The sequence below is a fragment of the Heloderma suspectum genome, chromosome 3, assembly GCF_057233095.1.
Source record: "Heloderma suspectum isolate Gila_16-S chromosome 3, 16-S_ref, whole genome shotgun sequence".
NCBI lineage: Eukaryota > Metazoa > Chordata > Lepidosauria > Squamata > Helodermatidae > Heloderma > Heloderma suspectum.
This window is the reverse complement of record NC_139460.1, coordinates 73,102,327-73,130,269: the sequence shown is the minus strand read 5'-3', so window position 1 is coordinate 73,130,269 and position 27,943 is coordinate 73,102,327. Positions and strand designations below refer to the sequence as shown.

Below are 27,943 nucleotides of genomic sequence, written 5' to 3'. Positions count from 1 at the left end.
ATTTTGGATATAAACTGCTGTCATACTGAGAAAATCCAAGCAGAGGATTTCTCTAACTCCAGTATCTTTCAGTGAACATGCTAAGGGGTTGAACATAGGGCCTTGTACTTGCGAAGAATACACTCTATCAGTGAACTACAGGCCCATCCCTTTATAACAAGGGTGGATAATGTGTGGCCCTCCGGGTGTTTTGTCCCTTAACTTCTAACATCTCTTACCATTAGTTATGCTGGCTAGGCTGATGGGAGTTGTAGGCCAAAACGTCTGGAGGGCCAAAAGTTGCCCACCCTTGCTTTATAATGATTAAAAAGGGAATTGTGTGCCTTTAATTTCTAATACAAGAGAGGCTACTCAGAAGAGCATTTAAGCTCATAAACTCTGCGTTTACATTAGAGAAAATGATCTGAGGCTTAGAAAATATGACCCTGATCAGTGTCTGAATCATCTTAAATACTTGGATTTTTTAAAAGCTTGTTTTTAGTTTATTCTTTTTGGTTTGTGTTTTGCTATCTATGATGATTCCAATATGCTCATAGTTGACCATGTTAGGTACAATAATATACCTGGATTTATCATTATTCTCCAGTTTATGTGCTTGTAGAAAGTTATGTTGCCTGCCTTTAACACATCACAGATAGAAAAAAAAAGGCCCACAGTGGCAGAAAGATATGAAGTCCCCTTCTTCAAAGTAATGGCAATTAAGTCTTCTAAGGGGGAATGGATGGATCCAAACTTGGCTATATTTCTGTGCATAACAACTGACCTTGAAGAAGCAACCATAAAGAAAATATGTGATGGTTTTATTTCCCTGAGTAAGTTAGAATATGACAGAAACATTCATAGCAGTATCTTCAACTGGTTGCTGAGAACATTTTATTAGGAAGAACTTACTTAATGAGTAGGTGCTAGCTCAGTGTACATTATCCTAACCTCATGAGTCATGGAAATCTCTTGGGACAAGAAACCTCTTGGGACAAGTTATTTTCTGTGTCATGTAGAAAATGGAAGAGGACAAGAAGGATGAAGGAATTCTTTGAGCTTAGAAGTTCTGAAGTGTGTGCGAGATGCCTATACAGAAGAAGGGATAGGATGAGTGTAGTGAATAAATGCAGGAGAGGAAGAGGAGTGAATAATACATTTCCAAGCTAGAGAGATAAAAATGGAAAAAGGAGATTGGTAGCAGAACAGAGGTATTGGGGAATATATCTTTATGGAGACCAAAGGGTGCCTTCACTGGGAATAGGTTGTAGATCAAATATTTACTCAAGAGGGTCCCAGAGCATGGTCTTAAGACACAGGAGGCAGCCTGAAGCTAAGCAGGTCTGGTTCTGGTCAGTGCTTGAAAGGGAAACCACCTGGGGACCACATGTAGCCACCTTGATGGAAGAAAAGTGGGATATAAATCTAATAAATAAATAAATAAATGAATCTATCTGTCTTGCTCTCTGATGGTTTCTTTTTAGAGCAGAATTTCTGGTGGAATTTTATTCATTCTCCTACGTCTGGTTAGGGATGTATGAATCAGCAAAACGTGAGCATGTCGAGGTTCTCCAAATTGCACCTTGAAGCCCATTCTGATCCGTCTCTGTATCAGATTGCAAAATGTTTTCCTTTTTGCACAAAAATCCATACATATTTTTATGCACATTTTTCAATATGTGCCGCCGCTGCCACCACCACCAGGCCTTTCCTGTGGACTTCTGCCTGGCAGACCGCCAGTCCCTGCAGGACCAGGCCCCCAGGTACCGAGCCAGCTGTGCTGCTCCACCTGCCCCTCCCTGGAGGGGCTACATAACCTGGCTGGCTGAGGTGGCCTGGGAGAGCCAGGGCCTGCAGGAGAAGCCACCACCACCACCACCAGGGAAGAGGCATGCTTGCTGCTGCTGGGCCTGCTGCTGCTGCTGCTGCCGCCGCCGCCGCCGCCGCCACCACCACCAGGCCTTCCCTGTGGACTCCTGCCTGGCATTTTTAAGGGGATTTTAATTGTTTTGTTTGTTTGTTTTATTTTGTTGGGGGGGATTTTGTTGTGTTTTTAGGGGTGGGTAGCCTGCCTGATAGGCGGGAGCGAGGGGGCATGTGTCCACCTGATGGAGGCAGTGGGGGGAGTGTTGGGGGCCAGAACATACCGAGGCTGGGCGGCAAGGGCTGGCGGAGCTCTAGGGGCAGGCCATGCCAGGTAAGGGGAACAAGGGAGAGATGTGTAGTATCTGTCCCCTGCTCCGGGCCTGTCCAGAGCCAAAGGATGGCTGGGGGAGGCGTGACCCCATCTTCTGGCCTTCGTTTGCTGCTCTGCAATGCCAGGTCTGTTACCCAGAAAACCTCCCTCATCCATGACATGATCCTGGATGAGGGCACAGACCTGGCATGTATTACGGAGACCTGGCTGGCCGAGGCTGCTGCTCCAACCCTTGCAGCCATGTGTCCAGCCGGATTTTCGTATGCACAGCAGCCGAGGGCTGGGGATCGGGGAGGGGGAGTGGCTGTTATCTACCGAGAGTCCTTGGTCTTCACCAGACCCCCTCTCCGGGAGACCAAGGTTGCTGAGTGCATGTACTGGAGGTTGGGCCCGAAGGGCAGTCTGGGGATTCTGCTCGTGTACCGTCCACCCCGCTGCATGACTGACTCCCTGGCCGAGGTGCTTGAGGTGGTCTCTGATGTGCGTGTACAGTCCCCTAACTTACTGGTGTTGGGGGACTTCAACGTACATTCGGAGGCCATCCTCACAGGAGCACCTCGGGACTTCACGGAGACCATGGCCTCCTGGGAGCTGCACCATATTCTAACTGGGCCCACCCATGTAGCCGGTCATGCACTAGACCTTGTGTTTGTTTCTGGAGAAGCGGGGAGTGATCTGGAAGTCGGGGGTATATCCACCACCCCTTTGTCATGGTCAGATCACTATCTGGTGACGTTGGGCTTCTCGGTTCCACAACCCCTCCGCAGGGGTGGAGGACCCATTAAAATGGTCCGCCCCAGGCGTCTTATGGATCCAAATGGATTCCTGAACGCGCTTGGGGATTCTCTGGGGCATGCCAACGGCCACTCGGTCGAGACCCTGGTAGGTGGCTGGAATGCCGCAATCACTGGGGCATTAGATCGGGTGGCTCCGAAACACCCTTTCCCCCTGAACAGGGCTCGGACTGCACCATAGTTCAATCCGCGGTTACGAGCTCTGAAACAGGAGGTGAGACGGCTAGAGCGCCGGTGGCGGAAGTCTCGCTCCAAAGACGATCAGACACGGGCTAGAGCTGTATCTTCAGCCTATCACGTGGCGGTGAAGGCAGCAAAAAAGGAATATTATGCTGCCTCCATCGCATCTGCAGAGTGCTGTCCCAGGAGACTGTTCCAAGTGGTCCGGAGCCTGGTCAGTCCTGTGGCTCCGGAACCACTGGAGCATTCTAAGGCCTCCTGTGAGGCTTTGGCAAGGCACTTTAAAGATAAAATTGATCAGATTAGGTGTGTTACTCTGCACGCTGTGGATACAGTTAGTGAGCAAGAGGCGGCCTGTGGCAAACCGGTTTTGTGGGATCGGTTCCAGCTTCTTCCTCCTGATGAAGTGGACAAGGTGCTTTCATCTGTAAGGCCAACCACCTGCTTACTTGATCCTTGCCCATCTTGGCTCATTATGAGCTGCAGAGAGGGACTGGGTGAGGGGATCAAGGCGGTGGTGAACGCCTCCCTTGAGGTGGGAGTGATGCCATCAGCCCTCAAGGAGGCAGTGATAAGACCGCTCTTAAAGAAGCCTTCCTTGGATCCTCAAGTTCTGAACAACTTTCGCCCAGTCTCAAATCTGCCATTTTTGGGCAAGGTGATTGAGCGGGTGGTGCGGTGCAGTTGAAGGCACACTTGGAAGAAACTGATTATCTAGACCCATTTCAATCGGGCTTCAGGCCTGGGCATGGGACAGAAACGGCCTTGGTCACCTTGGTGGATGATATGAGGAGGGCTCTGGATAGGGGTGAATGCTCCTTTCTTGTTATCCTCGACCTCTCAGCGGCTTTTGATACTGTTGACCACGGTATCCTCCTGGACCGCCTGGAGGGGTTGGGCATTGGAGACACTGTACTGCAGTGGTTCCGGTCCTTCCTCTCCAGCAGGTACCAGAGGGTAGCACTGGGAGAGGAGGTTTCGGACCCGTGGCTACTTACTTGTGGGGTGCCACAGGGTTCCAACCTCTCCCCGATGCTATTTAACATCTATGTGAAGCCGCTGGGGGCTATCATCAGGAGGTTTGGGGTGTGGTGTCATCAATATGTGGATGACACGCAGCTCTACCTCTCATTCAAATCTTCACCAAGGTTGGCCGTAGAATCCCTGTCCAAATGTCTGGAGACGGTGAGTGGCTGGATGGGGAGGAATAAGCTGAAGCTGAACCCTGACAAGACCGAGGTACTTTTGGTGGGAGACAAGAGGAGGCTGGGGGATGTTGACCTGGTGCTGAATGGGGTACGGATACCCTTGAAAGACCAGGTCCGCAGCCTAGGGGTCATTTTGGACTCCCAGCTGTCCATGGAGGCTCAGGTGTCAGCTGTGAGCCGGACAGCGTTGTATCAACTCCATCTGATACAGCGGCTGCGCCCCTTCCTTCCCGACCATCTGCTCCCATCGGTAGTACATGCCCTGGTCTCCTCTCGTTTAGACTACTGTAATGTGCTCTACGTGGGGTTACCCTTGAAGACGGTTCGGAAGCTGCAGCTGGTACAGAACACAGCGGCTCGTCTGATTAAAGGCAGCCGCCGGCGAGATCACATCACTCCAGTGCTGAAGGAGTTGCACTGGTTACCAGTTGTTTTCCGGGCCAAATTCAAGGTGTTGGTTTTGACCTTTAAAACCCTATATGGTTCCGGCCCAGCCTATCTTAAGGAGCGTCTCCATCAACACCAGACAGGCCGCTTAACAAGATCAGCCTCGGATGGCCTTCTCTCTGTCTCTGTCCCATCAGCCAGGACAGCTAGACTGGTGGGGACAAGGGAGAGGGCCTTTTCTGTGGTGGCCCCCACTCTGTGGAACTCCCTCCCTAGGGAACTCCGTCATGCCCCCTCTTTAATGAGCTTCCGTCATGCATTAAAAACGTGGTTGTTCAGGCAGGCATTTGGGGTGGGTTAGGGTATTTTTAAAAAATTTTTATGGTAGAATTTTATTGTTTTAAATTGTTTTATGGTATGTTGTACATCGCCCAGAGTGGCTGGGTGACCAGCCAGATGGGTGATTAATAAATTTAATAATAAATAAATAAATAAATAAATAAATAATCAATTGTGCACACTAAAATATGCTCATTAAAAACGTACACAATTGATGTGTACATATTGAAAAACATGCATTTTTAAACTGCGCGCGTTTATCCCATTGATTAAAGCATCTTTGTGCACATTTTTCAAAAGTATGCATTTTTTCATGTGCATTTTAAAAATGTACACATTTTTTGAACATTTATTTCCGAACATATCAATAGTGCAAGCTCAGAAATCTCTGGACTTTGACCACGATTGTACTGGGGTCCGCATTTGGTTCCTGGAGGTGTGAACTGGGAAAATTCTGGTAAAAAATTAACTGAAATGAATTTCTCATGCATCCCTACTTCTGGTGTCTGTGTTTTTCATAACTAAGTGTGAACTTCTTTGGCAAATGTATCTTTCAATTCAGTTGGTATGGTTCCAGTTAGAGGTGCTATTATTTCGTTACAGAATCCCCCAATACACTAATCTCATGAACGGCTAGAGACTGAATACATTTTTCCTAAATCCTGCACACACATTGAACCATTTGCAAAAGCATAATGCATGTGGAAATCAGCCTTGAGCGGAATCAGAATAGCAACCATATTAAGGCAAGCACTAGTGTGAATCCACTCTGAAAATGCTATGCTAAATATCTATAGGAAGCTCAGGTAGATGTATGTGTGTTCACATGTTGACATGCAATGCACACATATATCCTTATACACGCACATATGTATTACAAATGGATATCACACAGACACTATTTTACAATTTATCAGTGTGTGCTGTAGGTTCCGTAGAGCTGTGAAAGGTTAATAAAAACATTTTTTGCTTTATCAGTGGTCTTTCTCTTTTATACACATTTAATCGGATGATCAAAGTCTCTATGGATTGCTTTATTAGAACAGGGGTCAACTGACCTAAGACGCCAGCTTCCATTTCCATCATTTAATGCATAGACACTGTTCACTTTAATTTGATGAATCTGGAGCAAAAAAGAAAGGGGGAGTTAACCTAGTGGCTTCATAAGAGGTGGAGGAGGTGGGGACTTGTTCAGATATCACAAAAGAGAGAGCTTTTGTGGTAATCCGGCTGCTAAAATATTACTGTTAATACTCACTTTGGATAATAAGTTACACTGCAAAGGTTTTCTCCTTTAATCTGCAAAACAAGTTCACAGACTGCTTGTCTTTGCTGAATAGATTTCCATTTTCTAATTTGAGAAAAGCAGGCAGAAGATTTCCATTTGGGGGGGAAATAGGATCCTCCCACTCCCTTTTTTGTGTGTGGAAGTGATAACATTAGTCACTGATTAGCTACATTCCCTCATAACTTCATCTACACCACACATTATAGAGGCAAATAATTTCCTTACACTACAGGTTAACATAGCTATATGAGTAGTGAGTAGAAAAAAGGGGACAATGAATCTGTTGAACTCACTGGAGCTTGAACTAGAGCAAATTAAGGTGAAAAAAAGGAAAATGTATAAATTAATTGATTTTCCTACATGAAAGAAGATTTCTCATTATCTTCCTACCCTGGCTTTCTAATTTCACTAGCTATTGGTATAGTGTTTATTCAGTACAGTGGAAGACGGTGCTACATTGCAAATATATGTAAAACATTTGAGACATAAAAGAAATTAGAAAAACCAGGGATATAAAATTTGAAGTCAGGAGTCCAGGCTGAGTCCAATAGAAGTATGTAGTCAAACCCCCATTTTCACAGAAATCATGCACCATGTGTGTATAATGGGGATGCTGCCATTTGAACTTTCATTCTCTAGAAGACTTTATTACATTATTATGTCATGTTGAAAACTAATTTTAAAAAGAACTGCAGTAATGTGCCCAGTTACATTCATGCCAAGCCTCATCCTCTGCTTTTTAACTTAAAAAGTAGATCCCATTCTATTCAGCTGAGCTTACCACAAGTAAATGTGCATTGGGTTGTAATATTGATTACCTGTGTAGCATTTCTGCCTGTCATCTAAGTCCTTGGTCAGTTACTCTTCATTTCTGGCTATTCTAGTAATGTATAATTATGAACTGTTCTTTATGAACAGCTTCACTAGGCATTTATGTAGCATCCACCCCATTGCTTTGCCCATGCTTTAGCCCATAATTAACAGTTACCTTGTACTGAATGGCAAGATGGACCCTTCCTTTACAGTAGGAGTGGGCAAATTGTGGCCCTCCAGATGTTTTGGGCTGCAGCTTCCATCATTCCTCACGATTGATTATGCTGACTAGGGCAGATGGGAGTTGTAGGCCTAAACAAGTTGCCCACCTCTGCTTTAGACACAAAGGGTGGAAACAGAACTTCCCATCAGCATTCTAGAAACAACTATAAAATAGCTATTCTCTTCGTCATCTACAAAGCTACTGGCTGTGTAAATGGAATTTCTTGCTGTACCAGAGGCTCCCAGTTTCTAATGGTTCTCTGGCCAAGTTGCTGTGGTCAGGATACCAGGTGGTTATGGTGGAGTTCTCCATGGCAGATAGGGGCAACAAGTAAGACATACTTCTGTTTTGTTTAGCCTGCTTTCCTTTCTTCTCAAACAGTAGTACTGAGCCCAATCAGCAGGATTTGCTGAAGGAGCAATGTAGTGGAGACACATCCCTACTAATTTCTGTACTGTCAAAGACCCTTGGATGACAATGGAGTCAAAGGAGTACCAAAGGAGGACAAGGAGATTGCAGAGAAGCTGAATGAATTATTTTCATCTGTCTTCACTGCAGAAGATAAAGGACAGATACCTGGGCCTGAACGGATGTTTCATTCATTTCATTTATTATATTTCTATACTGCCCCATAGCCGAAGCTCCCTGGGCGGTTCACAAAAATTAAAAAAAAACATTAAAATACATTATATAAAATATAAAACCAGTCACGTAATGGTGATGGTGAAAACCATTTTCAGAAGGGAGTCTGAGGAACTGAGGCAAATAGTAGTGACAAAAGATGAAGTTCTCAACCTCATTGATAAATTGAAAGCAAATATGTCACTGGGCCCAGATGGTATCCATCCTAGAGTTCTCAAAGAACTCAAATATGAAATTGCTGAACTGCTAACCAAAATATGCAACATGTCCCTAAGATCAGCCTCTATTCCAGAGGCCTGGAAGATGGCCAATGTAACACCAATTTTCAAAAAGGGATCCGGGAGGTTCCGGGAAATTACAGGCCAGTTAGCTTAACATCTGTTCTGGGTAAATTGGTTGAAGGCATTATTTAAAATAAAATTAGTAAGCATATAGAAGGACAAGCCCTGCTGAAAAAGAATCAACATGGTTTCCGCAAAGGTAAGTCCTGCCTCAGTAACCTTTTAGAATTCTTTGAGAGTGTCAATAAACATGTACACAGAGGTGATCTGGTAGACACAGTTTACTTGGACTTCCAAAAGGCTTTTGACAAAGTCCCTCACCAAAGACTCCTGAGCAAACTTAGCAGTCATAACAGGACAGGCCCTCTTACAGATCAGTAACTGGTTAAAGAACAGAAAGCAGAGAGTAGGAATAAATGGTAAATTCTCCCAATGGAGGGAAGTAAATAGTGGGGTCCTACAAGGATCTGTATAAGGACCAATGATTTTCAACCTGTTCATAAATGATCTGGAATTAGGAGTGAGCAGTGAAGTGGCCAAGTTAGTGGATGACACCAAATTTTTTAGGGTGGTTAAAACAAAAAGGATTATGAAGAGCTCCAAAAGGATTCCTTCACACTGGGAGAATGGGCATCTAAATGGCAAATGCAGTTCAGTGTATACAAGTGTAAAGTGATGCATGTTGGGGCAAAAAATCCCAACTTCAAGAATAACCTGATGGGAGCTGAGCTAGCAGTGACCGATCAAGAAAGAGATCTTGGGGTTGTGATGAACAGCTTAATGAAAAAGTCAACCCAGTGTGCAGCAGCTGTAAAAAAGGAAAACTCCATGTTAGGCATTATTAGAAAAGGAATTGAGAATAAAACTGCCAATATCAAACTGCCCCTATGGTGCGACCACACTTGGAATACTGTGCACAGTCCTGGTCACCACACCTAAAAAAAGATATTGTAGAGCTGGAAAAAGTGCAGACAGGGGACAACTAAAACGATCAAGGGGCTGGAGCATCTCCCCTATGGGAGAAGGTTTGTTTAGCTTAGAAAAAAGGAGGATAAGGGGAGACATGATAGAGGTCTACAAAATTATGCATGGTGTGGAGAATGTGGATAGGGAGACATTTTTCTCCCTCTCTGAAAATACTAGAACCTGGGGTCATCCTATGATGCTGATTGGTGGGAGATTCAGGACAGATAAAAGGAAGTACTTGTTCACACATCACATAAACTATGGAATTCGCTACCCCATGATGTAGTGCTGGCCACCAATTTGGATTGCTTTAAAAGGGGGTTAGACAAATTCCTGGAGGAAAAGGCCATCAGTGGCTACTAGTCTTGATGGCTATGTGCTACCCCCAGTACCAGAAGCAGTGAGCTTATATACACCAGTTTCTGGGGAACATGGGTGGGACGGTGCTGTTGCGGTCATGCCCTGATTGTGGGTGCCTGGTCAAAAGGTGGTTGGCCACTTTATGAACAGAATGCTGGACTAGATGGACCCTTGGTCTGATCCAGCATGGCTGTTCTTATGTTCTTAATGTCATCTACTTCTACCTGCTGGATTCTGTTTTTAAAATTCTTAAATACTGTAAGTTATAACAGCCTTCCCCAGCCTGGTACCCTCTTCATGTTTTGAACTTCAGCTCCCATAAATTCCAATCGGCATGGCCAGTGATCAGGAATGCTGGGAATTGTGGTCCAAAACATATTGGAGAGGGCTAGGTTATAGGAACCCACAAAAATAAAATGGGAAAAATTTGGCTCACATCCCAGATTGAATTTACCTTGGAAATCAACACTTGAGAAATGTCCATTGTTGAAATGCATTTAGTTGAGCCAAAGAAAGTGTAAAAGGATAAAACTTCCTTTCCTGTACCATTAAACTCAATAAGAACTTAAAGCAATCACAGTATTTCAGACACAATCCTAGGTTTTTAAACCTTTTTTTCGTTTTGTATCGTCACTCTCTTGACATAAATTATGTATTTTAAAAAGAACATAATGGCACTTGAATCACATTAATAAAGCTCCTGCCTTGTATCACTAAAGCTGCAATCCCATGAATATTAACTCATGAAATCAGTGGGTTTCCTTCCTAGAAAATATGCATAGGATCAATCTGCTCAATAGGACATTTCCTAAAGGTACAAAAACAAGAGAAATTAGTTTGGACTCCTGAATGCTCACTTAAAAGCTTTGCAGTAGGAATGCTTTAATTTCACAAATCCAATTATGCCAGCTACAACTTCAGCTCACCTTTCCAGTCATTGCCTTTGTATCTTTTTTCGCCTGAACTATGCAACCGCCACTCTCTCCTGTCAATTTCCTTGGGTTGGGTTACATCAAAAATGCCATGCAAGAACACAATCCTAAAGAACAATTGCCATAACTAGAAGTGTATTTGTATTGGACATGGGCAATGTCAGTTTCTGCCTGGCTGTCAGGAGGTCGCTCCCTGTTGCCTTCTGAAAGCCTCAGGTAGCCGGAATCAACACGCAGACAATAGGGCTATTTTCCAAGGCTTTATTCCCATTCAACCTAATGACGATGCTATGCTAATTGCTTGATCCTACGAGTAAGACTTAAGAGGGCTGCCTACTCCGAGGTTCTAACCTTAGGAATCAGTTGATCTCTGTTTGAAGGGGAAAGTGAGAAACCGCTGTACTTATGAGCTAGGAGGGGAGAGTCCACCCCTTTCCCGTGGGGCACACCACTGTTGCCGACGCACCAAGTGGGCTGAGCGCCACCTCTCAGCGCCCACCATCTCGCGCTTGAGGGTGCACCAGCGCCTAGCATCCAGAAACTGCTGTTGCTCTGCCCTCTCCCTGCCAGGGTCACTATCACTCTCAGGAATGTGCACCAGGAGGGGCTCTCCCCCTGGCTGCTCCTCTGAAACGTGTGCGGGATCCTCTCCCGCAGTTTCTAACTCTTCCTCAGAATCAGAACTGCTTTGGAGCTCTCTGGGCTCCTATCCAACCCTGACACTGGCATTGGTATACTTTATTAGTACTCTGTTCCGCTATAATCTTCCTCAAAGATCTGTCCACAGATGGAAAAAGGATACTGAACTAGTTTAATGGTTCTTTTAGAAAACGTAGTAAATACATTTAATTTTAAAACCCTTTGGTCTGAAAATGTCATTTCTTAACTGCTGGTTGTATACTGGCAAATGTCCAGTTTTGAAAGTAGTATGTCAGATGCTGAAAAGCCAGTTCAAAAGCTTAAGTAAGGAAGAAGGTTAAAAACATTGAATTCATATTATTTGTTTGTTTGTTTACTCTACTTGATATCATTATCATCAACAAGGACAATAGACACTACTTGTTTTTGCAGTCTACAAAAGGGGAAACTGTAGTCAAGGGTCTTACCACTGCAGAGAGTGTACTGAAGAGAAAAACAATAGTTAAAGGGTTTTGTTTTGTATGAAAATTGGGAAATGGATATACCAAAAGATGTCACAACACATGGAGTTGTTTTTAAAAGACCTTGCCTCTGAATCTAATGAAATGAAATTAAAAAATTAAGCAAGTTAGCAATTTTGTTGTTGTTGTTCAGTCGTTAAGTTGTGTCCGACTCTTCTTGACCCCATGGCCCATAGCACGCCAGGCCTTCCTGTCCTGCGCTCTCTCCCGGAGTGTGCTCAAGTTCATATTCATTGCATCGGTGATGCTATCTAGCCATCTCATCCTCTTCTGTCCCCTTCTCCTTTTGCCCTCAGTCTTTCCCAGCATCAGGTCTTTTCCAGGGAGTTTTCTCTTCTCATTAGGTGTCCAAAATATTTGAGCTTCAGCTTCAGTATCTGTCCTTCCAATGAAAATTAATTAATAAAATTAGGCCTGCTTCCTCTCTGCCATATTTAAAGTACTGTGCAGTCCAGAGCTCTCCTTTAAAACATGCTGAGTAAAAGCAGGGCTGACAGCATTACCCTCCTCACCAACCCAACAACTCTAATATAATGACAGGCTACTGCTAGAGTGAAATCACTTGTTGCAGCAACTGCTTTCAATCTTAGTATCAGTCTGAAGCATAAATAACCTGTCGATCATTCCACATTTTCAAAAGAAACTAGAAGTTATCTCAGCAGCAATTTGGGAGGTTCTGAGTTGAAATCCCTATGGTCATTCAAAGTTATGTGTTATATTTTCATCAGCTCTGTCAGTGACTGGAAAGGGGAATGTGAGCTTTTGTGTCTATTACTGAATGAGGAAAATGGTGCCTTGGGCTTTTCTCCAAACTGTGCTGCAATTCTGACCATCCATGCTTAAAACTCAATTGGTATTTAAATCAGACAGTGATGCTTCCCTTTTATTGGATTGACATTTGGTAGTCTCTGAGTTTGGATGATGTATTCATCAAGGTGTAGAAGTCTGGCCCAATGTAAAGCTACTTCACTTCCATCAAGCATTAGCAATGGCATTTGATGATGGCATATAAACCTATCAAAGGTGTTGCTCTGATAGTTGGTTCCAGACAGATTTTTAAAATGCTAAACAGGTCCTTGCATTCAGTAAATACAGTTTTAATTATTCTAATTTAAATAATAGAAAGGGCATTAAACTAAGGCTTATGTATGTGAATTTGGTGTTCAACTGAGTATCCATAGTAAAGCATAACATTACACAGCATGCATTCTGACAAAATTTCTTTTTTTTTTCTTTAATTTTGTTATGTTCTCACCACACCATTATAATGTCTCCAGCTCGCCCCGTTGGTAAGTAACCATCCTTCTATCCATGTTAGCATGGCTTCATACAGTTCTTCATATTTCATTTTGTAACCATGTAGGACTGTTTATAATAGTTATTGACTATTACATATCTAATAGACAAGGAATATGCTAGAAAAGATTATTACCTTGTATCTGTTCTGGCACTTAATTATCCAATTAGTAACTTGATTATACTTGATTGATAATGGACTTTGATTATCTAGTGCTCCTATTTATCCAAATAATTTTGTGTCCTCTGTTTGGTATAACCCTTGTTTGAATAGTGATCCTATTTATCTGAATCACTGACTATCAAAATATTTTGACTATTGTTTGGATAAAAGAGGCTAGACTTGGTAATGTTGTTGGTGAGGATGTATGTTTGGCTATTGGCCAGGGTCCAGCTTACGGATTTAAAGCCACATTGAAATCTATGCAAAGAACAACTATTGACATAAGTGGGCTTCAGATAAACCACCAAGAGAAAAAAAACAACCAATGGAGTAAACAAAAAAGTATGTATTGATGCAACATATTTGGACCCATTCATATAATCCTTCATCAGTAAAATTTAAAATCATGATGTTTTTCTATTAGATTGGGCTCACTCTTCAGTCTCCTGTGTTCATTATTTACAATTTTCCTGATGAAGAACCATACAAAAGGATCCAAAACACATTGGATCAATAAATAATTTTTTGTTTACCCTATTTTTTCCTCTTAGAGGCCTATTTTGGGGATCCTGTTTTCTTGGTTTTAGATAAACTCCTTCAGTATTGTATTTTTCCTTACATAAAAAGGTCTGAAAGTTCTGTATCTATATTTTAAGTATGATCTCTAAAATAACAGCTATTGAAAACTATATTCCTACAGGATCAAATTAATAACCACTAATATTAAATCTACCAATGTTGCTTTTATTTTCTGGTTTACATTTGAACTGATTTACATTTACATGTACTAAATTTACATTTGAACTGTTTGGGTTGAACCTAGTGTCCTGCATGTAATGTTTAGTAGAACATCTATGGGTAAAATCCAACCTATGTTTTACACAGAGTAGACCCTTTGAAATGAATGAGGCTCAAGTTAGTCATGACTAAGTTAAGTTCCATTCATTCCAATGGGTCTAGACTTAAGTTATATTTTACTCTATGTGGTGTTCAGTGGAGAGGTAACTCTAGGTAAGTATACAGAATTTTCAGCACTTTTTTGAACCTTAATTATACTGGTCAGCAGTAGTATTAAATCTGATATATCATGAAGATTTTGAAATCACTACTTTTATTTTACAGTATTTCAGGTAAAAATAAATTAAAATAAATCTTTAACTAATATGTTGAATATGATTTTCTCCCAATATACAAATCCTTTGGGTATATGTGGTGCAGGGTGATTGTAGTGTTGTTGATAGTTTCAGATATTTAATTCTTTACCTGTACTTGTCATATCTTTTTTTTGAACAGGCGTGAAAATTTAAGCTTGAATTATTTCTGTCTGTTTGGTCAAAGCAAGCCATTCCTAGCATATGGTACTAAGTGTACATATGCAAAGTCAAGCATGGTTCTGCCTGAGGTAGATGGCAGCTGGTGAATATAACAGCTCTGTACCAGATTCCCATTAGCAAATCAAAACATTATGAGTAATAACTGTATTGCTCATCTCTGAAATAGCTGTTCTTTTTATTTTAAGCTTTTGAAAAGATTTCCTACAGGAGTTTACAACAGATGGGTTCTGGAAGCAGGGTATTTATTCCTATTTAGACCATTTACTTCTGTTATTGCACTCGTCAGATGGGTTTTCCAGATGAATAAGTTAATATTTTCAGGAAAAAATGTTTTTGCTGTGTTTCACTGATGCAGTGCAAAGAGTTTGTTCTAAATACAATGAGTGACAATTTAATGGGGGAAATTAATCTAATCCATAGTTTTGTTATCTCATGAGAAAATCTAATTGGAAGAGGTAAAATGCTTCAAATATCCAGTGTTAAAAATACCCAGTGTGTTAGTTTTCCAAAAATAACAGTGATTATTCTACCAGGTGTGGAAAGTATAAACAATTAGAAAATATTCCAAAATGAATATAAGCGATTTTCAACACTGACCACCAAAGATTAGTCCACACAAGCGAGTATTAAAGCACTTTAGAAAATACCAGAACTTCAGTCCATTTTGCCAGATGTCTACTCTGACTAGCAGAAACTCTCCAAGGATTCAGGCAGAGATCTTTCCAACATTGGAACTTTGTTCATGCAAAGCCTAAGCTTTGCCCCTCTCCTTTATTAATTATCCTGAATGCATGAGAGATGTATTAATATTAATATGTATTAATCTGTAATAAGACTCTCATCATAATTATCCTTTCCTATTGAGAGGGAGACTATACTTAGGATGCAGTCAGTGAATGCCAAAAGGACTTCCCCATTGTTGACTATGGGATATCTCAGCTGTAATTACACCTTGTGTAATTTTGTCTTCTACAGCTGACAGTAGCTTTTGGCTGTGCGCTGTTCCTTGGCTTAGAGATTATATTATTTCTAGTACATCTAATAAAATAAATTTGACCATTCTACACAGACATAAGACGAGGTAACTCTAAGCAGTCTGTCTGTTAAATTTATAGCATTTTTGTCCCAGTTTCTAAAAGTGGGGGGCGTGGGAAGTTTGGTCTTGTAGGTAGGGCTGCTTAAGCAATGGGACATTAAGGTGCACGTCAAGACTTAGATCCTTCCTTGAAAAATAATCAGATACACTCCCACTGGTGTTACCATGTGTCTTCATTCACATGCACACATGAACTTGCATGAATACACATGTAATGATGGATGCAAGGCTAAGCAGATCTTTACAAGAGGTGTGGTGTGCATACAGTAGATTTATGCCCTGTGTTTAAATCAAGCAGGGAACAGGTATTTCTAAAGCGGGAAAATTAGCTCAAACACCATTAAAGTCCAAAAATATAGCCTTGGTTTTTAATAGATGTTTTAACACCACACATGCGCACACACAATTACAAAAGACAAAAAAGGTTGATTGGCATATCAACCCCTAGCACGTAGACCAATATGTTAATTCTAATAGGCCTAACATAAAGATAGAGAAAGACAAAGATCAAGGAAGTTAGCATTTGCCAAATAAGGAGTGGACAGTGGCACTATGAAAATGGCAAGGCAGGGGATTGGGAGGCCATGTGACCTCCCTAGCTTGGGTACTGGTGAACCATGGAGGCAGAAATGAGTATATTAATTTATGAGGAAAGGAAAAGAAATAGAATATAAGTGGTTATAATTACCTGACTTCAGAGTAAGGGTAACCCAAAGACCTCACTTTCTGCTTGGTTACAAATAGTTTGAAAAATGCTATGGGCCCAGACTACCCTCAGGTTTCTCAGGTTTTAGTTTCAGTCAAAAATGGGGTGAAAACCTCAAGCAGAATTATCAATAATGTGTTACACCATGTTATCTATAAAGGAAAGGCCTTTGGATGGGCAATAATGGGGAACCAAACAGAGGCTTATTCATTATTTATTAGGGGGACCAGACTCACCATTATTTGGTGTGGGGGGGGGGTTAAAAGAATTTAGAATAGCAAGCCTTGAAAATAGGCCTTCTCCTTAGGTTTTAAAAGGGTAGTTTAAAATGGTTATGCTTTTATGGTTTTTAAAGTTGCTTTTAGGGCACAATCCTATCTGGATAGTCGCCAGCCTCCGAAATCATAGGCTGCCAACTATCCTATGCAGGGTGGCTGGAGCACCCTCTCCTCCATGCTCTGGCCACCCTGCATTTTTGCCCAGATGGGCAATTTTGCCTATTTAGGTGCAGCTTCAGGGAGGGGGAGGGAAGGGGCCTAGAGACCTGATAGGAAGCTGCATAAAGCAGCTTCTGCGGTCTCCTCCTCTTCCTGTTCCCAGGACCACCTCCTTTTCCCTGCCTCAGAGACATAGCCAGTGCAGACAGAGCTGCACTGGCTACAAGGGGGCGGTGGTGGGGAGCAGTAGTGTAGTGGCAAATTCAGAAGTGCAGGGTCCCTTTGTGACAGTCACAGCCACGCCCCCTCACAGCCACGCCCCCTTCTAAGATTATACAACCTTGTAAGCTATACAGCCTTCAACTGGGACCCAAAAACAGTGCAGCTGAGAGTAAGGCAGTGGTATTTCAATTGGACATCTGAGAAAAAATGCAGGGGTGTTAAAATATTTTTCACTCACTCACTCAAACACAAACATTTTAGGTTTTCAAAATATGATACTCTGTTGAAGCTTCGCCCTCTCAACCCAGCCCTCATGGACAGATCCCTTCTCATTTAAACAGCCCCCTTGCACACTCCCTTAGTGCCTCAATATTACCCATTAGCCTTCCCTAAGCTCCTTCATTCTATCTCCCCCCTCCCCCTCCAACAGAAACATCCACACACCCAGCTGGATTGAACTACACACACACACACATGTGTAGTGGTAAATTTGGAAATGCAGGAGCTCATTGTGACAGTCTCCAAGGGCAGTCCAAAAATTTCAGGCAGCTGTGTCCATCCATATCAACAAACCAGTTCTAGAAGTTTTCATCTCCACCAGGAGCATGTCTTTGGTAAAGCAAATAGGTCTAAATTGCCCATTCCAGACCAAGTCATCCCAGATACTTTGTATTCCAACATGGAACAATATATTGTTGCTTGGAAAAGTCATTCCACCCACAGCTACAGTGAGGATTGCAGGTAAGCTCAGAGGGGACAGGGAATTCTGAGGGGGGTACCAGATGACATCAGAGTCCCTGCTAATGAAACAGTGCTGGGGATGCGTCCCTGTGAGCCCTGCCTCCACTACACCACTGGTGGGGAGTGCGGTTTCTGGACATTGAGGATGGAGTCTTGGCTCCAACCTCAATTGCCAGAAACCAAACAATCCTACGGCCCTCTAGACAGTGTCCAGCGGCCATAGTATTGCTCCCACCCAGTGCTTGTATTTTATTACTGTTTATCTTCTGCATTTTTTGTAAATTGACTTGGTTGGCCTCAGAAAGGCAGTATAGAAATACCATAAATGAATAAGCTGGAGAGCTTTGGTAGCAGCTTCTCAATACTCTAAGCTTCCTACTTGACCGCTGCCAAAACCTACAACTCATGCAGAGGTCTCAGCCCAGCAAGGCATCAAAAAGGGAAGTAAGTAGCATAAAGATTTTGCTGTGTTGTGCAGGGAACCTGGCTCTGGACTCAGTGGGTGTTTTACGAGGGGGTAAAGTTTTCTCTCTGGATATACAAGGCAAATTTGATTTCTCTAGTCAAATCAGGCAACAAAATGGTTCAGGAATAAAAGCAGGAGACTCTGGCCCTGAAAACATGAGATAGACACCAGAGTAACGTGGATTTTTGTGCTAGGAAAGGATAAGAAGGAGCAAGTGAACTCCGGGTTCTTCTTAGAGCTGAGTTAAACCTGCACACATCCTATGCATAAAGGAAATTTCTTCTTATTCAGAGACTAATCCATTAGTATTTCTGATTTTTATTTATTTATGCTTTGTATCTGATGGATTGGATGAGGATAACTAGAGATTCAGAACAAGGAGGTTTCAGAAACAGGGTTGGCAGGATTGCACAGTTATGGAGAAAAAGTAGGTTGCTAAGTTAATGTATCTCAAAGCCAAAAGATTTAAACAATTAAACTTTCAGTCTTTGTGCAGGCAGTAAATTAACTACAATTGGAAGGGACTATCAGAACGTATTTGTTTTAGATCTTGCAGCCCAAAGGCACAAGAGTTCCATCATGTATTAAAGATCTCATTAGATACACCATTTCCTTTGAGGTAAACACTGTGTTAATAAATCATGAAAGTCTCGAGTTCCTATTTTTGAACAGTAAGTTTTCCAAAGAAATTTTAATTACATTTCACAAAGGTCAGTTTTAGATTTAAATAAACATTGTTAATTTTGATGTTGTCATTCTGATCTTTTATAAGTTACATTCAAACAAAGGAATTTTTCCTTTAAGTCATTACTAGTCAATTAATCCCTCTATGAAAAACTTGATGAAATATTTTTAAAGTATCTGATTTTTCTTTTAAAAAATACACACATGTACAGTTCACATTAAATTATTTTGACTGACTTCTGTATTCTAATGCATTGAATGAAAACTGTCAGTGCTAAATTTGTACTTTCTTTTTTACTCCTTACCAATTAATGCAGTGCTTACTATGACACCTTTTTTTGCTGAGCTAACTTTTACCCATCTAATTCAGGGTCACATGTTTATGAGAACAAGAAGGAGTAGCTAAAGTGATTTGGTGCAGCTTTTGCCCAGCTGCTGCTTTTCAGCCCATGTGCCTGAGCTTATTTTTAGTATTCAGTAATACAGATGTGTTGAAAAACTAGGTGGTTTTCATCATACTGGAAGAGTACATTGTCATGCTAGCTATTACTACATAAAAACTGTAGTAAAATTCCTTTGAAATAATTCAAAACATTTGTGGTAAGACTACTTTTAAAGATTCTTTTAAAGACCAAAGTACAAGTTACAAAGTAAAGGTATCTCTTTATGAATGTTACCTAAAAAAACTATTCATTCAGGCACAAATGGACTTCTGGAAAGAGAGAGAGAGTTCCAACGTTTCCACCTTGAGTAACATACCAATGCATACAACTCTTGTCTTTCTCCCTCACTTTTAATTTCTGCTGTAGAATACAATTCTCTGCTGTAAAAACAACTGTGAACATGATGTGATTAACCTTAGGGTCCCATCCCCTCATCTCAAAATCCACCTTGTACTTGGCCTGTGCTTTCTATTTATGTTCAACCATCTCATTTCCATATCAGCTTATTCGCCCTCCCAAGCTGCTATTAGCATAACAGAGCTTTAGCATGACATTGATTGAAGCCAGTGCTTGCTGAATGCAGTATCAAAGCATAATTTGCCAGAAATCAAATCTAATTTACTGTGTACAGTATTTACATTGCTTTTAAACTGTGTTTCTAGGAAAAAGTATTCCAGACCTCTTAATTTTAATTGTTCTTGGTTGTTGTTCTGTTGTTTTTAATCTAATTTTCTGAAAAGCATGCAATATATTTGCTTTTAGAACCATTGTCTTTGACTTGCAAATGTCAATTAAACATAGATGTCTTCTGTTCTGTTTTCTGTGACCCTGTTAATGTTGGACCAGAAGCAATGACTGGCACTTGCTTGCTAGTCAAAAGTGTTACTTATTACACTGTAAATGTTTCTTTCAACAGTTATTTTAATGTGATGGAGTTTTAGATGATTAAATGTATGCAATCTAGTTCAACCAGCATTTCCAACCGCTGTAGATTCTACAGTGATCTTTTATTGTGAAGGCAACATGCTTCACTTGACTGTCCTTTACATGAGTGCACGTCAGCCTTGCCCATTCTTGAGCCCTCCAGATGTGTTGGACTGCAACTCCCATAATGCTGGCTGGGAATTATGGGAGTTGCAGTCCAACACATCTGGAGGGTGCCCAGTTGGGGAAGGCTGCTTCATGTGATTTACTGATTCAGGCATTTAGACTCCAGCCTCTGTTTTTCCTTTAATTTTCTGACCTTAGGTCACTCATTAATTAGCCATTTCATGCCTAAACTGTCCCGTCCATTAAATAAAGCTCTGGAAAAGAGCTCATGATGTTTATTACCAACTACTTGCATATATGATAAATAATGCAACTCCAGTTACAGTAACATCAAAGGAGGAATCAAGTGCCATAAATCTGAACACATATGACTAAGAATATTGTGACCACACTTACTATCACCAAAAGAAAGAACAGTGCCACCTCATACAGCAGTAATACCATTTTTTTTGGTTTGGTTGAAAAATGTGGATTCATCCAGTATGCCTTTTCCAAGCATTTCATGCTTCAAAATTTGATGTATAATGCTTCTGGAGATCAAATAATATTGATAATGTCAAGTGAAGAGTAATGCTGTAGAATCTCCCACTTGGTCATCTGTGCAGTGTTGCAATTTGTTAGGGCCCTGCAATTAATTGAGATGAAAAGTGTAATAGAATATATATGGAAAAACATTTGAATATTTGGGATTAACTAATGTCCCCCACTCCATTCTGTTATTCTGTGGACTGGATCTAACGTACATCCCACTCTTCCTGCCTTCCACTTTAACTTGGAGAACTTCTAAAATTAATTTCAGAACTGGTGCTTGCAAAGTTTTCCACCATTTTCCATTTGCTTGCCTTTTTCTCTCCTTACAGATTACACCTGTAAATAGCACATATGTGCTCTATTAAAACATGTCACAGAAAGGAAACTTGATGCAATCATTCATTTCAAACAAGATTTATTTTTGTACTGTGATTTGATCAATACAAATATGTGCCCATGTGCACTGATTAAATCACAGCACAAAAAGGAAACTTGATGCTACCAAGAGGTGATGTCAGGTTTCCTTTTTGCAAGATGTTTTAATCAATGTGTTCATGCATATCAATAATCTGTAAAAAAAAGACACATGCTGAAAAATGCAGAAAATTGTATATGTGCAGCATTCTGAACTAATCCGGAAACCAAGAACAGAAGAATGGTTGATTGCTAACATATCAGTGCTAATGAGTAATTTGCAACTTCAAAATCCTAGAAAAAAATGGAGAGTTAGGGAGAATTTTATATATATCTTTATTTAAACTATGTGGAGACTTTGGTATATTTTCTGACCTTGCTTTCAAAAATTGCACTCCTTTGTCTATAAAACAACTTTTGGCTACTTTCCTGTCTTTAGAAAGTGTGACTCTCTTGGTGTGTCAAAGATTATGTTCTCTGAAATGAAAAAGTATTATCATAGCACTTTCCCCTTTTGAAAATTTCATATATTTGCTAAGAATTTTCATCTCTTAATATCATATTTTCACTTCTCACATCATAGCACCTCCACAGTTTGTGGTAAGGCCACGTGATCAGATTGTTGCCCAGGGGCGAACAGTGACCTTTCCATGTGAAACTAAGGGAAATCCCCAGCCAGCTGTGTTTTGGCAAAAAGAAGGCAGCCAGGTGAGTTGTCTAAATGTGCATTTATGCCTTTTTTTTCTCTTCTTCTATATCATTATAGTACTAAATTAGATAAGTATGTACAAATATTCCCATACTAAAAACAGTGAGCTTTTCTACACGAGGCATTTATCATGCGTTCGTCATTCCTTACCCACAGTTGTTTATAGGTTCTTTAGACAATGTTGTGACCCTCCAGTTTCACTTCTGTTTTTTAAGAACATTTTCCCAGGGGATTTTAGAGTGGGGAAAATGGGGTATTATTTCTGAAAGCAAAAGCAAATGCATTTTCCTACTTGTGTAATTGCATTATTCCATTATAGCAAAGCACCACCTAGATGTTATGTAGTGGGAAAGCAGGAAAAGAAAAACTCTTTGTGTAGCGCTTGGATCTCGATGCTGCAACTAAACCAAACATAGATACAGAAGATTAACAGCTTGATGTAGAAAAGCTCAATATTTTAAAAGCAGAGATGTTCACTTAAGTTTAGAACATTAATAATCCTTCACTTTTCAAGGATTTTTACTACCGCTCTTCACTGGCTTCACCATTACCACCACTGCCATGTTTCAGCTACATAAACACTGATGGAATTTGAACTGTGGTGATTGACTAGGAAAGAGATCTTGATTGACTAGGAAAGAGAACTGTGGTGATTGACTAAATGCTCAATTAAAACATTGTCCCTGTGGCTAATGTGAAAAAAAAATGTATTTCATGCTAGGAAAGGGAATGAAAATATAGCTGAGTATTTCAATGCCTTTATTCCAGTCTATGGCGTTGCCTCACTTGTCATACTGTGTTTCGTTGCGTCATTTCAGCAAGGATATTGTAGAGCTAGGGAAAGTGCAGAAAAGAGCAACCAAAATGGCCAAAAAGCTGGAATAACTTCCCTATAAGAAAAGTCTGAAATGGGTGGGGGTGTAGTTTAGAAAAGAATGACTAGGGGAAGACATGATAGCAGTTTATAAAACTATGCATTGTGTGGAGAAAATAAACAGGGAGATCTTTTTCTCCCACTCATGTATTATTATTTATTACATTTCTATACTTCCCAATAGCCAAAGCTTTCTAGGCAGTTTACACAAGATTACAACCTTAAAATACAATATAGAAACCATTTACATACAGAACATTTTAAAATACTCAACAATAAAAATCCCAGGAATGGTTAAAACCTTATCCTATGCTGTCAAATGCCTAGGAGTAGAGGAAAGTCTTATCCTGGCACTGAAAGGATAACAATGTTACCACAAGGTGGACCTTGGTGGAAGGAATATTCCACAGTTGGGGACTAATACTAGAGCTTGAGGGCATCCAGTGAAACTGATTGGCAAGATTTCTACAAAATGAGGTGATCACCGCTAGTCTAAATGACTTTAAAGAGGCATTAGACAAACTCAAGGCATGTAAATCTAACAATGGCTACTAAGAAAGGAAAAGTTCCTCCTGTGCAAGCACCGGGTCATTACTGACCCCTAGAGGGACGACTAAGCATGATGGCATATGGAACCTTCAGGTTCAGAGGAAGTGAATACCACTGAATACCATTTCCTGGGGAACAACAACAGGAGAGGTCTATTGCCTTCATGTCCTGTGTGATAGGCTACGTAAATATTTACGTAGCCTATTACGGCCAAAAAACAGAAACGCAAATGGCGGCCGCTGTAGCAGCCGCCATTTGCGTCTGCAGGCTCCACACAAATGCCTGCGAATGCACCCGGCTGGCGGCTCTGCAGAGTTGCCGCGGAGCGGAGCCGTCCAGGTTAGGATTTCGAGGGTAGGTGCGGAGTGCCTCCCCCCCGCACCGCGAATCACCCCATCGAAAAGGTAAGTGACTGTCGTACATCCCTACCTGTGTGTCATCTTTCCAGAGATATCGTGATGGCCTCTGTGGGACATAGGATGCTGGACTAGATGGTCCTTTTGCTCTGATCTAGCTTCTTTTCGACTTGTGTTCTTAAGGCTTCAGTCCTCAACACATACCTATTAGGGAGTAAGCCCCATTTAACACAGTGGCACTTGTTTCTGAATAAACATATGTAAGATTCTATTGTTAATGTTTCTTTTAGGAATTTGTAGGGGCAGACAGTGTTGTGATATGGGAAGGTCTCAGTAAGCGTGCTTGTCTTCAGAAGTCTATATGCTTTGTTTAAAAAGTACAGGTTCTTGGGGTGGGATGAGGAAGTATAAGCAACAGCTGAGGCATATAGTATAGATTACATTCATAGGAGCAAGTTAATGCACAGGAAGAGCATTTTGCCCCCAGGACTCCATGGCTGGGATCCAAAGAACCATGAAACTTGTTCCATGAGTTCAACTTGGCTTTATACTTGTTTTATCTTCCACATCATAAACTGTTTTTGAAACTGAGGGGCAGTTGGTGAACTAGCAGAGGCCCCGCTGTTGAAAGAAAAACAGTGGCTAGTGCATGTACTTTTTGAAGCCTGGCCCATAGCTGCAATTATAAATCCCATTGCAGTAAATGGAAGTAAAACAGCATAATAATGAGCAGGGTTGCAGCCAAAGTAAGTAAAATACGTCTGGAGACATATTAAGAGGAAGCTTCTGTCCAGAGAGTTATATTGTAAACGGGGTGCAAGGAGCTTGTCATTCAGCTTTATTTGGGGAGGCAGAAAATAATAGCTCCAATTAGAGAAAGTAATCTGTTCTTCTGATGTGAAACAATTATATTGGTTATAAGGTTGAAATGTCGATGGTATGTATGCATGGTTCTTCATATGCAATGACTTCTTTGTATGCCATTATGAAATATGCGGAGTTAAACATTTCCGTCCTCATAGACGACAATGGAGAGTCCGTGCATGAGCAGAACAATGGATTGCAACCATTCTCTCTCCTTTAATCTTAAGGAGCTCTAGGCCTTTTCTCATATCAGTATCCCAACTCCTTTCGCTAATGATCTTTGGGAAATTCAACAGTCCACAGTTGTTATTCTTGGAACATGCATAACTACTTATTTCCTAATCCTCCATTCCCCCTATGTTCTAAGATCTCTATAAATATAATTTCAGTGGTAGCAAATTCCCTGAAAATTACTAACTCCAAAACGTTGCAAGGATTTAAACTGTTTTTAACGCTTGGACCCTTTTGATCTTATATCACGTGTCAGTTAAAGACAAATTACAGTGGAGCAAACCTTAGCCCAATAAAATAGTCAGAATAGATACTATTTACATTCTTAATAATAAGAATGGAAATAATTGCTTGCCATATAAAATGATATTTTGTTACTGGATTTAAACTTACCTTCAAGGTTTTGAATTAGTTTTTTAAATAAGCCCTACTAGATTATAGTAGATTTAAATAACTATATGGTTCCTTCTGTTGTCAAGATGTTTTAGTATATTGATTATAGAATATGAATATATCAGGTGAACCATTTGTTTCCAACCTATTTCCAACCATTACACTGCCTGTACTGATTGACTAGAGAAAGGAGATTAGCCTTGTTTTCCAATACCACAGCAGCCCTTTTCCGCGAGGGTGGGGCAGTAATATGGGACTTTTAACCCTGGGATGACATTTTTGGTTATCTGTGATCAGCCTCCACCTACATGATAGTGTCCTTGCAACATTACCCCAGTTGTGATTGAGCCCATTAGTGGATAATGAAGCTAAATCCTTGTGCTGTTCTATTAGAATGACCAAAGTCCAGGATCCAGAAAAGTGATTCTGTTTTGAAGCACTGAAGACATTTGGCATGTTTAGTGGAATTTTTTTTACTCTTTTTTCTTTAAACATCAGGGCTACCACCACCCTGTGTGATATCACAAACTTTTGAAAGCCCCTTCAGCTTTAGTCTAGTAGGGATTATTTAAAACTAATTCAAAATCTCATAGGTAAAGTATGTATCCCAGACAGGGGCCCTGCCATACTATCTAAAATGTGCTAATATCTGTATCTGGTTTTCTTAATGTAATTAGAGGATTGTATTCCCGAATGTACATCATCCAGAATTCACTAATTTCCATTAGTCACATAATAGGCCAGTTTGCACAATCACCACAGCCCACTGTGGCTTGTTTAAGACACAGTGGGTTGCGGTATGTGCTAGCAGCCATTTTGAATATTCAGACACCATAGTTTGTTGTGTTGTCCAGACCCAGGCAGCAGGAGTTGTTTGAGGGTTAAACAACACTCAAATAACCCTACAATAGATGTCAAAGTTGTATGGATACTTATTTAGATATACAGACTGCTTATATTAATGTATATATTTGAACTGGAAATGTTGAATCCTTTCCCCCACCTCTTTGTGTTCTTTTTTGCCCCTATCAAGAGAGATGCTAATGATTACTGTGTATTGATATATTTTATGATATTTTTCCCTGGGGGTTGTTTTGCTTTTTTTAATTATTGTTGTTATTGTTGTATTGCAAATAAAGAGATGAGAGAGAAAGGAAAGGATAGTGAAAGACACTATTTTGGGAGACACACAGTGACTGAGTTTGGATGACACAACCCTCACATAAGCCATGCTCACCAGGTTTGCACAGCACGACAACCCCGGAGCAGGGCTGGCATATTCAAAATGGCAGCTGCTCATGCTGCGGCTTCATTGCTAATTCAGTGACCCATGGTGGGCTGTCATATCATGCCTTTCTGAAGCTGAATTGTGAACAAAGCCTCATGGAGGTCCAGCTTCGGTTTTGGTCATAGAATCATAGAATGAGAATAGCAGAGTTGGAAGGGGCCTATAAGACCATCGAGTTCAATCCCCTGCTCTATGTAGGAATCTAAGTCAAAGCATCCCTGACAGATGGCTGTCCAGCCTCATCTTGAATGCCTCCAGTGTGGGAGAACCCGCTACCTCCCTAGGTAATTGGTTCCATTGTCATATTGCTCAGGAAGTTTTTCCTGATGTTCAGCCAGAATCTGGCTTCCTGTAATCTGAGCCCATTATTCCGTGTCCTGCACTCTGGGATGATCAAGAAGAGATCCTGGCCTTCCTCTCTGTGACAACCTTTCAGGTACTTGAAGAGCGCTATCGTATCTCCACTCAGCCTTCTATTCTCAAGGCTAGACATGCCCAGTTCTTTCAGTCTCTGCTCATAGGGCTTTGTTTCCAGTCCCCTGATCATTTGTGTTTCCCTCCCCTGAACCCTCTCCAGTTTGTCTGCATCTTTCTTAAAGTGTGATGCCCAGACCTGGACACAGTACTCAAGATGAGGCCTGACCAGTGCTGACTAGAGGGGAACTAGTACTTCATGTGATTTGGAAGCTATACTTCTGTTAATGCAGCCCAAAACAGCATTTGCATTTTTTGCAGCCACATCACATTGTTGGCTCGTACACCTTCAGAGTTGTACGAGTCACTTCAGAGGGAAGCCTCCTTTTCCCTGAGAAACACCAGTAATGGTCTGAAGAGGACTGATTTGGCTCAGGCTTTGGCCAAATCCAATGTACATCTCTGGTAATTGGGAAAACACAGGGGCTTGGATACAGCATTTCCTCCTGCCACTGGGAGCACTTCTTGAGCAGAATTCTGATCAGAATGTTCCAGCCAACAGGATGGGGAGAGAAGCTATCTTCACTGATTCCTCCATCCCTGTACAATGCCCAGCATCACTTTCCATGCTTTTCTGACAGCTCCTCCGACTTCCCAGAACAAAGTTTGAGGGGTTGGTGAAAGCAGTGAGAATTGTCTCCTCCTCCATTCTGCCAGCACAAATGCTGCTCTGGATCAGAAGCCTTCTGTGGTAGGAGCCCTTTCATCCACAGAAGGCAGATCCTGGATCCAACCTAGTGACCTCTCAGGGTCAGAATTTTTGAACACAAGAGCAATCAAATGATGTGACAGAAGCCCTGTTAATTCAGAATCCAGCACTTTTTGAGATATCAGTATTCAACTTAGGGTATTAAGTTCCTAAGACTTTAACAG

General features: G+C 41.2%; 1 protein-coding gene across 1 annotated transcript in view; it reads left to right on the top strand.

The window, feature by feature from the left end:
- The window catches only part of ROBO2 (roundabout guidance receptor 2), a 721,099-nt gene that overhangs the window by 520,334 nt on the left and 172,822 nt on the right, over window positions 1-27,943 (top strand). Inside the window, exon 7 of the mRNA XM_084843509.1 lies at window positions 21,916-22,040. Within this exon, the coding sequence (XP_084699635.1) occupies window positions 21,916-22,040 (125 nt within the window). The remainder of the gene's footprint in view (window positions 1-21,915; window positions 22,041-27,943) is intronic.